At 49.1% G+C, this 15006-nt stretch overlaps 1 protein-coding gene and 1 long non-coding RNA gene across 7 annotated transcripts in view; one reads left to right on the top strand and one right to left on the bottom strand.

Annotated features, from left to right (window-relative positions):
• The first annotated feature begins 4326 nt into the window (after positions 1 to 4326).
• The window catches only part of UBE2S (ubiquitin conjugating enzyme E2 S), a 74904-nt gene continuing 64224 nt past the window's right edge, over positions 4327 to 15006 (top strand). Inside the window, exons 1-2 of one of the 3 annotated variants that reach the window (XM_078774202.1) lie at positions 4327 to 4491; positions 4921 to 5141. In XM_078774202.1, the coding sequence (XP_078630328.1) occupies positions 5139 to 5141 (3 nt within the window). In that variant the 5' untranslated portion in view covers positions 4327 to 4491; positions 4921 to 5138. The remainder of the gene's footprint in view (positions 4492 to 4920; positions 5142 to 15006) is intronic. The other 2 variants (XM_068110591.2, XM_068110592.2) reach the window with 2 other exon arrangements.
• The window catches only part of LOC137423425 (uncharacterized), an 85297-nt gene continuing 77569 nt past the window's right edge, over positions 7279 to 15006 (bottom strand). For all 4 annotated transcript variants that reach the window (XR_013622854.1, XR_010983697.2, XR_010983698.2 and 1 more), the window contains one exon: positions 7279 to 7474. This is a non-coding gene — a long non-coding RNA (uncharacterized LOC137423425). The remainder of the gene's footprint in view (positions 7475 to 15006) is intronic.

Below are 15006 nucleotides of genomic sequence, written 5' to 3' on the forward strand. Positions count from 1 at the left end.
GTCACCCTCTGCTTCGGCAGCCAGCGCTTTCAGTGGACCTTTGTGACCGCCTGCGTCCCCATGGCTTTGCTGGGCGCCGACTTCCTCTGCGCGCACGGGCTGCTGGTCGACGTCAAACGTCGTCGCCTTGTCAACGCCGAGACCTTCAGCTCCCTGGCGTGCACGATGAGCAGCTCCGCGCCGACCGAACTGGCGTGCGCCCTCCCGACGGCGAATGAGTTCGCTCGCCTGCTCGCGGAATTCCCGGCCCTCACGCGGCCGACGTTGTCGGCCGTCGCAGTGCGGCATGGGATCGAGCACCACATACCCACTACAGGCCCGCCGGTCTACGCCAGGGCCCGCCGCCTCGACCCGGCCAAGCTCGCCGTGGCAAAGGCCGAGTTCGACGCGTTGGAGCACCTCGGCATCGTGCGGTGCTCCAATAGCGCGTGGGCCTCATCACTGCACATCGTGCCAAAGCCGGGGGGCGGATGGTGCCCGTGTGGCGACTACCGCCGCCTCAACGACGCTACCACCCCCGACAGGTACCCGATCCCGCACATCCAGGAATTATCCGCCTGTTTGGCGGGACGGGTCATATTTTCCAAAATTGACCTGATACGGGGATACCACCAGGTACCTGTCCGGGCGGCCGACGTCCCGAAGACGGCCGTCATCACGCCGTTCGGCCTGTTCGAATTTCTGAGGATGCCGTTTGGCCTCAAGAACGCGGCCCAGGCGTTCCAGCGCTGAATGGACGGCGTGCTGCGCGACCTGCCATTTCTTTTCGTCTATCTGGACGACATCCTCGTCGCCAGCACGTCCCGCGCCGAGCACCTCCTCCACCTCCGAACACTGTTCGGTCGCCTCAGCGAGCACGGCTTAATTGTCAACCCGGCCAAATGCCACTTCGGCACGACGACCGTTGACTTTTTGGGCCACCGCATCACCAAGACCGGGGCCGTGCCGCTGCCGACCAAGGTCGAGGCCATCACCACGTTCCCGCGTCCCCGTTCCATCAAGGCCCTACAAGAGTTCCTCAGCATGGTGAATTTTTATCACCGATTCGTGCCCCGCGCTGCTCAGCTCATGCGGCCCCTTTACGAGGCCCTCCGGGGCAAGCCGGCCAAGCATGACATCGTTTGGTCCGCGGCCATGGACGCGGCCTTCGCGAGCGCAAAACGGGCCCTCGCCGACGCAACGCTGCTGGCTCACCTGGTGCTCAACGCGCCCATCGCCCTCACTACGGACGCCTCCAACTACGCGGTGGGCGCCGTCCATGAACAATGGGTGGACGGGGTTTGGCAGCCACTCGCTTTTTTCAGCCGGCAGCTCCGGCCGAACGAGTTAAAATACAGCACGTTCGACCGCGAGCTGCTCGGTCTATTCCTGGCCGTTCGCCATTTCCGACACCTCCTGGAGGGCCGCCCGTTCACGGCTTTCGTCGACCACAAGCCGTTGGTCTATGCAATGGCCAAAGTCACGGAGCCGTGGTCGGCCCGCCAGCAGCGCCACCTCTCCGCCGTGTCGGAATTCACCACGGACATCCGGCACGTCGCCGGCAAAGACAACGCCGTGGCCGACTGTCTTTCTCGGGCCACCTCGAACGCGGTCCACCTCGGCGTGGACTTCGCGCTCATGGCGGCTGACCAGACCACCGACACCTCAGTGCAGGCCCTCCGGGCGGCGGACACGGGCCTCCGCCTGGCCGACATCCCCCTTCGCGGGCACCGTCCTGCTCTGCGACGTCTCCCAGGGCCAGCCTCGCCCCATCATGCCCGTTTCCTGGCAGCGCCGCATCTTCGCCTCCATCCACGGCCTTTCTCACCCGGGCCGGAAAGCTTCTCAGAAGCTGGTGTCGGCGCGTTTCGTCTGGCACGGCCTTCGACGGAACATCCGCGACTGGGCCAATGCCTGCACGGCCTGCCAGCGGGCCAAGGTCCACCGCCACACCCAGGCCCCGCTAGCACCTTTCACCGTGCCTGCATGGCGTTTCGACCACGTCTACGTGGACCTGGTGGGTCCCCTGCCCCCATCGCGGGGGTTCACCCACCTGCTCACCATGGTGGACAGGACCACCAGGTGGCCGGCGGCCATGCCCCTCACCTCCACCACCACCGCCGACGTGGCGCAGGCGTTAATCGCCACCTGGGTCGCGCGCTTAGGCGCACCGGCGGACATCTCGTCCGACCACAGCCCACAGTTCACGTCCGAACTTTGTGGCGCGGTCGCCCGCTCGTTGGGGGTCACGCTGCACCGCACCACGGCCTACCACCCCCAAGCCAACGGGTTATGCGAGCGGTTTCACCGCTCCATGAAGGCCGCACTCATGGCCGGCCTTCAGGACGACGGTTGGACCGACCGGCTGCCGTGGGTCCTTTTGGGCCTCCGCACGGCCCCCAAGGAGGACCTCCGGGCGTCCGCCGCCGAGCTCGTCTACGGCCAGCCACTCCGCGTCCCGGGCAAGTTCATGCCCGACGCTACCAGTCCCTGGTCCGCCGCACACCAGCGCTCGGACCTCCAGGAGGCCGCCCGCCGATTTGCCCCCGTGCCAACGTCCCGCCACGGTGGCCCCCAGTCCTACGTCCCCCCGGCGCTTCGCACAGCGGAGTACGTCTTTGTGCGTCATGACGCGCACCGGGGGCCACTCCGGCCGCCGTACGACGGGCCCTGCGACAAGTCCTTCGTTGTCGACGTCGGCGGCCGGTCGGACCGGATCTCTGTGGACCGCCTCAAACCGGCGCACGTGGACGTCGACCGACCACCACGGTTGGCCCTTCCTCCGCGTCGAGGCCGCCCCCCGTCTGCAGTTCCCCCCGCTCAACCACCCACCACCGGATCGGACCCCCCCCCCCCCCCCCCCACGACCCTCCAGGGGTCGCTTCGGCCGGGTCATCCGGACCCTCCTTAAATTGACCCTGCCGGTGCAGGTCGATTCTGGAGGGGCGTGTGTAGCGGTTCCCGCTGAATGTAAACAATCGCCTTGCACCTGCCAGCGCCAGGACACAGCCAGGGCGCGATCGCCATGCCGGGCTCGTCCGGACGGGCCCAGACGCGCCTCTCCTGGGCATGCCCGGACTCGCTGTTCCCGGGCACGCCCGAACCTCCCGGGCACGCCCGGTCTCGTCTTTCCCGGGCATGCCCATTCTCGCCTTTCCAGGGCTCGCCCAGAGCGCCCGGGCACGCCCAGCCTCGACTTGCCAGGCCGCGTCCAGGACGCCCGGGCATGTCCAGACTCGCCTTTCCAGGGCTCGCCCAGAGCGTCCGGGCATGCCCGCTCTCGCCTTTCCAGGGCTCGCCCAGAGCGCTCGGGCACGCCCAGCCTCGACTTGCCAGGCCGCGCCCAGGACGCCCGGGCATGTCCAGACTCGCCTTTCCAGGACTCGCCCTTGACACCCGGGCATGCCCGGTCTCGGTTTTCCCGGGCAAACGCCCGGGCATAAATGTGTATATATATTGCTGCCCGATAAACGGGCTTTTCAGAATACCTGAGCTGTTTTGTTTCAATAAAGTAACTCGGACGAATTCCGTCTTTGGTCGCGTCAATTCTTTCGACTCGCGTTGGAGCGCAGCTCCTTCATTATTATTATTATTAATCGATAACCGTTTACCAGCGAATAAACTAAGTCACGTGATGGTGCCGTTGTCAGACCCAGTCAGTATAACTCCATCTATTAGGAATAGGTGCCGGTGGGGAGAAGCGAGGCTGAAGATTGCAGAAGCACAGCGGACACATTCGCTGGAGGGCGCTTTCAAAATGGACATCCTGAGGTGAATTTTTCCTCTGCTCTTTCTTTCATCCGCTTGCTTCTAAAATACGCAGGTTTCTTCCGCAGTGTGAAAGGTTCCAGAAACAAATGAATGCAGCGATATATAAATGTGGAGGCAGCTAAAAGTAAATTTAGTGGACTTTGAAAAATCTTCGCAATACTATACAGAAAAATAGGACGTCTTCTTCTTCTGCCTCCTGTCAGTTTAAATGGCGATTCCAGCGCTCTATCTATGCCACTCACCTAAAAAGTTCGGCGGATGAGGGAGCCATCAAAGTTGGACGGACTCTTTATAGTTCGCCCCTTTTGTTTACCGAATTATAATACGTTTTATAGAGTCGATGGTGCTTATTGTTCAACGGTCAAAGTATATCCGTTAGTTTAATATATCAAAACCCTGGAAGTGAATCAGGAAGCCATTATACCGTTCTCACAATAATCAGTAAAGTATAACTTATTATGCAAAAATATTTCATATACTGTACTACTTTTTAAACGAAACTATTTTTTTGCAATGACGACACGAAACGTTATTTCAATGCGGCGTTGGCAGCCAATCAGATGCACCAAAAGGTTCATTCAAATAACTAGGCGGTGTGATTGGTCTATTTGGAAAGAGCTCGGTTGGAGGAGCTTGTTGAGAATCCGGCCTAGGTGCTTCATATTTTTCTTATTTGGTGTACGTACAAATATTATTATTAAATTGCCATTCGTTCAGCTGCCTTTTACCACGATGTCTGGGGTACGTACCTGGTTATGGGAGGATCGGGAATTGCTTGAATATGAATGGGAAGGAATCGTACCTTTCTTTGCTTCCCTGCGTTTTGTTTTGAACATTTATCTCTTTTGTTTTGTTTTCTTTGAAATGCTACGATTGTGTAAATGTCATTTAAGTGTTTTCAAGGCTCATTCTGCTGTGCGCTAGATTACTTTGTTGGAATAGGCCTTGGTTCATGTACATGTTCCTTCGACTTCCTCTTCATAATGGGTATCCACGTGCAGTTCATACTTTTATTGTTATTTCTACTTTTCAACCTTATTCTCTAAAATATACAAGCAAAGCCCCTTCATCCCCTCCCCAAAATGCACAGTTAAAGGTGCATAGATAAGCTCGGTGCGTGACTTCTCCTTCTGACTCCCCATTTATTTCCCTCTTCCTCGTACTCTGTAGCCGCTGCTAACACGATCGATTCGTTTGGGGACGCTATCACAAGAGGATCGAGTAAAACTGAAAATGACGGCGCGGACAGCATTTGCTCGGGTACCACGATAGGCATTGTTTTCATGGAGACCGCCATGTTGTTAAGCGGCGCCGAGCGCTCCGTTCCGTTGGACTGCTTACTTGAGCGCTTTTGAATCGAGCAAGCCGCTTGTTAACAGAACACACCTATGGTGGGTGCGTCTTGGCTCGTTTGTCATTTGCTCTTTTTTTAAGCAGACGTACAAATTAGGATTTTAATAGATTAAAAAGGTTTTCTTTCGTAGCTACTTGATCTCTTATCTTTGTACAGAGCAGGTGTGTATGGGGTTTGGGAAGGGGAATAGTGCGTGTGACGTCACCACATTTACGATCCGCCGTCTTGGAGTACAAGCAAACAAAGAGAAACTACACGTGGACTGCATTATTAGTGCAGGGGGGAGGTGTGTGTGTGTGTGTGTGTGTGTGTGTGTGTGTGTGTGTGTGTGTGTGTGTGTGTGTGTGTGTGTGTGTGTGTGTGTGTGTGTGTGTGTGTGTGTGCGTGTGCGTGCGTGCTTTTATTCAAGCTGTTTAGTTTGGATTTCGTCCCCGTTTGGTGCTTTGCAGGCAAGATGTTGCATGAATGGTAAACTGGGTGTTAAATCTGCTAGCATTGTTTTAGTTGGTGTCTTTGTTGAAATCTGATCACTGAAGAAAATAGAGCAGATACGCATGATGTTGATATGTATTGCATGTCAACATGTTTGTCTGCTCTACCAACATGAGTCTGTGGCATTGATGTACTGTCGGCCTACCTTTGCTTGAACATCTTGAATGCCATCTTTTATTAAAAGGTGTGTGTCAGCCAGTCACACGCTTTATTCAAAATGTTCCTGCTGTTGTAGAATAATAAATATAGTATTGTACTGTTGGAAAGATAATAATCGATTTTACTTGGTTGGACGGGTACATAATCGCTTGACTTGGAACACCAATTTGGGTCCTTTTCATGATAAACAAGCCTGTTTTAAAAGCCCATTTTTCTGGGTTTGAAGAGTGGGAATGACAGCTTAATGCAGTGGTTTGATAGCTAATGTTTGTCGTTGTCTTGTCCCCGGGGGTTAAGACCCCTGGGTGATGGATGATCGAACCGAGCTTTGACTCTGAGGCGTACTTCGAACCTTGGCGGGATTGTCAAGGCCCGAAGCCTTATCTGATCGGACGGCCGACACTGGGTTGATCTGAACCGATAAACACAAATACGGGACAGCAAAATCCACAACACAATAATGAAATGCAAAAATTAAGGATTTAATCGTACTAAAATATGCCATTTGTGTCTGTCTGTCTGATGAATTTTTGACGCCAATACATTCTGTTGGTAATTATCCAATCTCAACCAAACTTGACAGGATGATGAAGGGTTACACAAGGTTGTAGCGCATTCATTTGCGCCCCCTCCCCAAGGGGGTTCCCTACATTCCTTCCACTTGTTCATCTTTTCCTTCAGTCCATCCATGCTTCCGCAATCAACACCAGATCATCTGCATACAACAACTCCCACGGTAAACCCTCCTTTACGTTCTGAGCCAGCACCTCCATCACAGCTACAAATAGTAGTGGACTTGGTACCGACCCCTGATGCACTCCCACCTTCACCTCGAACTCACCACTGTTCCCGTCCTTCGTCCTTACAGCTGTGCGTGCTCTTTCTTCTCAACACTCTGTCGATGTGAAAGAAAAAGCCACATAACCTAATGTCAACTAGTGCTCGATGACACTGCCCCGCTAACAATTTTGCGTTGCCACAACATTGCTGTAGCGTTTCGCTTTCATTGTTGCCACGTTTTGCTCTAACGTTTATGAACATTGAAATGTTGAGTTTTGTTTGTTTCCACAACGTTTATCATGACGTTATGCTATCGTTATTATAACTTTGCAGCAACGTTCTATAACGCTATTGAACGTACGTTTACACAACCATGACAGGAACATTTACACTGTTGTGGGAACATTCAAACGTTGGGTTTTGCTGACGTTTCCACAACGTTTTATCATAACGTTGCATTAACGTTATTATAACTTTGCAGCAACGTTTTATAAGCCATTGCAGGTACGTTTACACAACAATTACAGGAGCATTTACACAACGTTGCGGGAACGTTCAAATGTTGGGTTTTGCTGATGTTTCCACAACGTTTTATTTTATCATGACTGCAATAACGTTACTACAACTTTGGAGCAACGTTTTATAATTAAATCGCATTGCAGGGACATTTAAATGTTTTTTTTATTTTGCTTCACAACCATCAGGTTTAACATTCAGATATCAATAAAAACAGGACACTGAGATGTTGTTTGTGACATTTATTTTGTACTTGTTTTTTGTGTTTGTGAAAAATGAATAATTGAAAATTGATAATTGAAAAAACAATTGATATTTTAAAGCAGGTCGGCTGGTAAGATGCTGTTCTTCACAAATTGCCATCATCCTCACACCTGTAGTCCATCTGCACTGCATGAACTTTACACCTGAAGCAGTCGACATCTGGAAAAAAAGAAGAAAAAAAGCCTCAATGAAAGTGCTTTTTAAATTATCAAGAGGGGAGAGAATCATTCTTCATAGTTATCCAAAACATGTATTACCCTTTTCTAGAAGCATATATGAAAGGTCATAGTTATCCAAAACATGTATTACCCTTTTCTAGAAGCATATATGAAAGGTCATAGTTATCCAAAACATGTATTACCCTTTTCTAGAAGCATATATGAAAGGTCATAGTTATCCAAAACATCTACTACCCTTTGAAGCATGTATGAAAGGTCGTAGTTATCCAAAACATGTATTACCCTTTGTTTGAAGCATATATGAAAGGTCATAGTTATCCAAAACATGTATTGCCCTATATTTGAAGCATATATGAAAGGTCGTAGTTATCCAAAACATGTATTACCCTGTGTTTGAAGCATATATGAAAGGTCATAGTTATCCAAAACATGTATTGCCCTTTATTTGAAGCATATATGAAAGGTCGTAGTTATCCAAAACATGTATTACGCTTTGTTTGAAGCATATATGAAAGGTCATAGTTATCCAAAACATGTATTACCCTTTGTTTGAAGCATATATGAAAGGTCATAGTTATCCAAAACATGTATTGCCCTTTATTTGAAGCATATATGAAAGGTCGTAGTTATCCAAAACATGTATTACGCTTTGTTTGAAGCATATATGAAAGGTCATAGTTATCCAAAACATGTATTACCCTTTGTTTGAAGCATATATGAAAGGTCATAGTTATCCAAAACATGTATTACCCTTTGTTTGAAGCATATATGAAAGGTCATAGTTATCCAAAACATGTATTACCCTTTATTTGAAGCATGTCATAGTTATCCAAAACATGTATTACCCTTTACTTGAAGCATATATGAAAGGACATCGTTATCCAAAACATGTATTACCCTTTATTTGAAGCATAAATGAAAGTTCTTGCATATAAATGTTTATATAATAAACTTATAGCGAAACAAAAAATCATGCTGGGTCAATGTGTCACCCACTTCTGTATATAAACTGTCAACGGATTTCAACCAAACCACTGTTAGCTTAAGTTAACACCTCACATCAGTTATCCCTCCCTCCCCCTACAAAGCTGTTAACACATCACTTATCCCAGAGCCGTAGATAGAGAGAGTTTGGTCAACCCGGTTTCAACTGGTCTGCCCTATGATTGGTTAAGCGCTGTCATGTGATTCACAGGCGCCATGTTGTTACCCAACCTCCGTAACTAGCAGAACGTGCATCGCATTGCATGCATTCGCTTAGTGGAAGTTGGGATGGATGAGGGGAAGGAGGGATGGTTGAGTGGAATTTGGGATGGATGAGTGGAAGTGGAGATGGTTGAGTGGAAGTGGAGATGGTTGAGTGGAAGGACGGATGGATGAGTGGAAGGAAGGATGGATGAGTGATTGATCTTCCACTCATCCATCCTTACTTCCACTCATCCATCCCAACTTCCACTCATCCATCCCAACTTCCACTCATCCATCCCAACTTCCACTCAGCCATCCTTCCTTCCACTCATCCATCCTTCCACTCATCATCCATCCCTCCTTCCTTCCACTCATCCATCCTTCCACTCATCCATCCCTCCTTCCACTCATCCATCCTTCCTTCAACTCATCTATCCCCCCTTCCAATCATCCATCCCAACTTCCACTCATCCATCCCTCCTTCCCCTCATCCATTCCTCCTTCCCCTCATCCATCCCAACTTCTACTCATCCATCCCTCCTTCCACTCATCCATCCTTCCTTCCACTCATCCAATCATCCATCCCTCCTTCCCCTCATCCATCCCAACTTCCCCTCATCCATCCCAACTTCCCCTCATCCATCCCAACTTCCCCTCATCCATCCCAACTTCCACTCATCCATCCCAACTTCCCCTCATCCATCCCAACTTCCCCTCATCCATCCCAACTTCCACTCATCCATCCCTCCTTCCACTCATACATCCCTCCTTCCACTCATCCATCCCTCCTTCCACTCATCCATCCTTCCACTCATCCATCCCTCCTTCCACTCATCCATCCTTCCTTCCACTCATACATCCCTCCTTCCACTCATCCATCCCTCCTTCCACTCATCCATCCCTCCTTCCACTCATCCATCCCTCCTTCCACTCATCCATCCCAACTTCCACTCATTCGCATCTGACCAAACAATGTATGAAACTCGGGAACATAAAAATAAACCCGTCCCTAATAGCAGTAAGTTGCATGCACGCTTGAACGCACGCGCGCGTGCACTTGACCTTGGGTAACAACATGGCGCCTCCTGTTTAGTTGGCCAAACTGGCAAACTCTCTCTACAGCTCTGACTTATCCATACCTCCCACCTCCCCCTCCAAAGCTGTTTTAATTTAAGGCGTCACGTGCAAGGGCCCACAATGCATAGCGAGTCCTTCAGCGCTAAGCTGCTGCACCTGAAATTCCTAAACACAAAATAATGGAAAACGAATAAATGAATCCATAATGCCAAAAATTACCTTTTTCTGCTCAAACCCTTGTAGGAATGTATTAGTCGAACCAAAATGAAAGGATCAGGAATTTCCACTTTCACGGTTTGTATTTGTTCGAAAAAGCTAATAGTCAGGTTCACTATTTTTTCTTTCAAAATCATGGTAGATTAGCAAATCTATACATTTTTGGAAACGTTATTACATGGAAAATCTGAAAATCAATGTTTTTGAACGAAATATAATTTATTGACATAGTGAACCTGACTATAAAGATCAATCGTGATTCGCTTGAACCGCAAGACGCGGATGATCGACTAAATGTAAATGGCTTCCATGTTGGTGTAATAGCTGCCGGATCTGAAAAGTGAAAGTATCGCATTGGAACCTCAAAATTATGGTCTTTCATGAATGGTATCGTGCATTGTCAAATAATAAGCCCAATAATAATGGTTATAATAATAATATTAATAATATAACACCCGATTAATGTTCGTGGGTGTTACATATATATAGATGAACCAAAGGACCAGGAGGCGGTTTATTCCAAGGACAGTGAGTGAATTCAATCCCGAACCGAACAGCATAAATTACTCCAAAGCGAGCGCAGCACACCCCGAGCGTTCAAACACCAAGTCGTCACTTCCGTCCCATCCTCGCGCTCAAAAGACCAACCACCGGAAGTCCCTTCAACAAAATCCGCCCATTCAAATAACGAGCTAACTAATTATTGTTTACATATTATAACTAACTATTGTTACAATAATAAATAAATAAAATGCACTGTAAAATATCACGAGATGTAGACTATCGCGAGATAACAATTTTGTGAGATTGTGAATTCAACGCTTGGCGTCGAACAGAAATTGCGTAACTCCAACCATCACCGAGCGTTGCAGGGGCTATAATTACCTCGCACGACAAAATCCGTCATCTATTGTGCACACACGTCACTCATTCGCAGAATGGCCTCCGATAACTCACTCATTCGCAGAATGGCCTCGGATAAATCGCTCATTCGCAGAATGGCCTCAGATAAATCACTCATTCGCAGAATGGCCTCCGATAACTCACTCATTCGCAGAATGGCCTCAGATAAATCACTCATTCGCAGAATGGCCTCGGATAAATCGCTCATTCGCAGAATGGCCTCAGATAAATCACTCATTCGCAGAATGGCCTCGGATAAATCGCTCATTCGCAGAATGGCCTCGGATAAATCACTCATTCGCAGAATGGCCTCGGATAAATCGCTCATTCGCAGAATGGCCTCGGATAAATCACTCATTCGCAGAATGGCCTCAGATAAATCGCTCATTCGCAGAATGGCCTCGGATAAATCACTCATTCGCAGAATGGCCTCCGATAAATCACTCATTCGCAGAATGGCCTCCGATAAAGCACTCATTCGCAGAATGGCCTCCGATAAATCACTCATTTTGGCGTAGATCACGGCGAGGTCACGTCTTTTCGAAGCTGTTCCATGCGCTCACGCTTTCGAAGCTAAGTGATCTTTCTCAATTGTGTTTTTGTCGAGACTGTATCTATCTTTCGGTGTATGTACCTATAGCGTATCTTTTGGAAAAATTTTCGGTGCTAATTTTTCGTACATGTATGCCCAATCGTCGGTTAATGCGTATCGAGTATTCTGCGGCCTAGTACTCGTAGGCTTAGGCTACCGTACCGTCTCCGACCTTGTGGTTTTGTTTTTCCCTCAGCGATTCATTGAATGCGCTGCATTTATTTTCGTTCTCTGTTTCGTCCCAGTCGTTCACCCCATACCTCCTTGTTTAATATCTCTACTCAAAAAAAAAAATAAAAACCCCAAAAAATATTTCCTTCCCAGGTCTTATTCGTTTATTTGTTGTTCTCATTTGTTCGTTCGTTCTTCGTTTGCGATCACGTGGTTAGAAATGTATAATCTCTCCCCTGAACAACTATTTTCTCAAATATTATAACACCCTTTTCTTCTTTTCCTACAAAAGGATGCTTTCGTCTTGCTCACCAAATCTATTCATTCCAAAAAATATATATAATACCATCTCTTACAGTTCCTCCTTTCTACATTCCCGAAACTATCCAGAACTCCACCCATCCTTCAGCGTCCTCAAACGTATTTTTGACTCGAAGGTCTCAAACTCATTTTGCAAAAAATGTTCGTTTCCCATGAATCGTACACTTTTCAAAATCCAATCTCACCCCTCCCCTCCAAATCCTCCCCATCACCCATCCCTTTCAAATCTCCCCCCTTGCCCCTTCCCTCCCCTCCCTCCTAAACTCCCCCCACACCCCTCCCCTCCGAGACTCTCCCTCGCTCCTCCCCTCCTAGACTCCCCTCTCACCCCTCCTCCTCAAAGCATCCTCCCTGCTTCTTCCCCCTTCCAACTTTCACCTTCATCTCCCCCAACCTTCTGCCTCGCTCTTCCCCCTCCTCAAATAACACCTCACTGTGCCTCACCCAATCTCCATCAAACCTTTTGTCTGCCCCATTCTTCCCTTTCTCCAAGCTATTCTGAAATCTCTGAAATCTCTGACACACCTTCAACAGCTCTCCCTACCTCTTCCTCCTCTTCCACATCCTACCCTACCCCTCCCCCCCCCTGTTCTGGACCCGATGCTCCCCCTTCCTCTTCATTAACGGTATGGACCTCAAACATCCGGGGCCTCTGCTCAAACTTGACTGATCTCTCCATACAGGTTGCTTCTGACAAACCAGATGTGATCTGCTTAACAGAAACTTTCCTCCTTCATGATGTCTCTGATGCCTTGGTATCTCTCCCAGGTTACTCCCTCCTCCGGTATGATAGACCTGAGCCTCGTCCTGGAGGTGGGGTTGCTATCTTTATAAAAAACTCTCTTCCTCACTCGCCCTCCACTGCCCTCTCTCCACCTCAACCCCAGGAATACCTTTGGCTACGGCTTCCCCTTCGCTCCCACCTTTTGTTCATATGTGTGTTGTACCGTCCACCAAACAGCGATGACTCCATCTACATCTCGCTGTCTGATAATATGGACCAACTTCTATCTACCCATCCCAACTCTCTCTTCCTCATATGTGGTGATTTCAATTGTCACCATGCCAGTTGGCTGGGTGTGGGTACCTCTCTCACCAGCCATGGCTCTTCAGCAAAAGCAAAGGACTTCTGCGACTCACTGGGACTGACACAATCTGTCAATTTCCTGAACCGGATCTCAGTCAACGGAGCATCTTCTCTTCTGGATTTGGTTATGACAAACTTCCCTGAAAATGTCTGCTGCTCTTCTTCTGCTCCAATCGGCTCATCTGATCATGTGCTTGTCAAAGTGGACATCTCTCTGACCATTCTCAGAGAGCCTCCTCAGCGTCGACGAGCCTGGCATTTCACTCAGGCCAACTGGCACGGTCTTCACGCAGCCATCAATCATCTGGACTGGTCTCCCATCTCTACCGCCTCTGACATCAACTCATCCTGGGAATTCTTTCAAAGTAAATTGCTCTCTCCCATGCACAGATTTATCCCATCTCGTCTTCAGTTGTCATACCCTTCCTCCCGTCCATGGTACACGGAATCTTGTGGTGAGGCTGTTGCTCTGAAACAACTTGCTTTCGTCTCCTGGAAAGCAAATCCAAAGGAAGGAAATCTCATTTCCTTTCACAAAGCCCGAAACAAGTGTGTGTCCACCCTCAGGAGAGCCAGGAAACAATATCTCACTGTTCTCAAGACCGAACTCTCTTATCTGTCTCCCTCTTCCAAATCCTGGTGGCGTCTGGTCAAATCTGTTTCTGGTGTTTGTTCCCCCTCCATCCCCTCCCTCACCTCAAACGGCTTAACGGCTGACTCCGCACGTGAAAAAGCTGAATGCCTCAACTCTGTGTTTGCCTCTAAATCTTGTGTCCCAAACCCATCCCTCTCTGTACCCACCGTACCCAGTTGTACCCAGCTGCTCCTGAACTCTGTGTCCTTTCCTCCTGACAAGGTGGAAAAGTTTCTGTCAACCCTCAACTCTGATTCTGCAACTGGTCCTGACGGCATCAGTCCACGGGTCCTAAAATCATGTTCCTCCGCTCTTTCACTCCCTCTTTCTGTTCTCTTCACCCTCTCTTTTGCTCAAGGTCATCTGCCATCTGCTTGGAAATCAGCCAACATCACCGCTTTGCACAAAAAAGGTGCAAAAACAGATCCCAGCAACGACAGACCAATCAGCCTTCTCCCAATTATCAGCAAAGTCATGGAATCCATCATTACTTCAGATATGAAATCTTTCTTCTTCTCCAATGGCTTGATCTCTGATCATCAATTTGGTTTCAGACCTGGTCACTCTACTCTGGACATGCTGCTTCTGCTTTCTCAACAATGGATGGAGGTCCTCAACGCCAAACAGGAAATTAGAGCTGTCTCCCTTGACATTTCACGTGCCTTCGATACGGTCTGGCACCCTGCTCTGCTCACCAAACGCTCCTCCTTTGGTATCCATGGAAATCTCCACGCATGGCTGGCGGACTTCCTCTCTGGTCGTAGTCAACTTGTGGCCCTGAATGGGTTTCTCTCATCTCCTCTTCCTGTTCAGGCTGGAGTTCCCCAAGGTAGTGTTCTGGGCCCTGTGCTTTTTCTGGTCTTCATCAATGATCTCTCTGACTCTCTTGAAAATCCTCTCTATCTCTTTGCTGACGACTCTACTCTCTGTCGCTCCATTCCTCATCCCTCAGATCAGCAGTCTGCAGCCTCCTCACTCTCTGCAGACCTGGACAAAATCACAGACTGGGCAAACAAATGGAACATGTCTTTCAATGCTGATAAATCTCACACTCTTACGATGTCTCTCCAAAAAGACCGACTGGAAAACCCTCCCATCCACTTTCTGAATAATCCTCTCCAAGAAGTTCTGTCACTCAAGCTTTTGGGTCTCACTATTTGCCATGATCTTTCCTGGGAAAACCACATTTCAAATCTGGCCTCCAAAGCCAGTCGCTGACTGGGCATCCTCAGTCGTGCGAAGTCCTTCCTTGGCACACCTGAGCTCCTCACCACATACAAGGCTTTCATCTGCAGCTCTATGGAATACTGCTCTCCCCTCTGG

This window comes from Myxine glutinosa, chromosome 3 (assembly GCF_964187855.1).
Source record: "Myxine glutinosa chromosome 3, kmMyxGlut1.1, whole genome shotgun sequence".
Classification (NCBI taxonomy): domain Eukaryota; kingdom Metazoa; phylum Chordata; class Myxini; order Myxiniformes; family Myxinidae; genus Myxine; species Myxine glutinosa.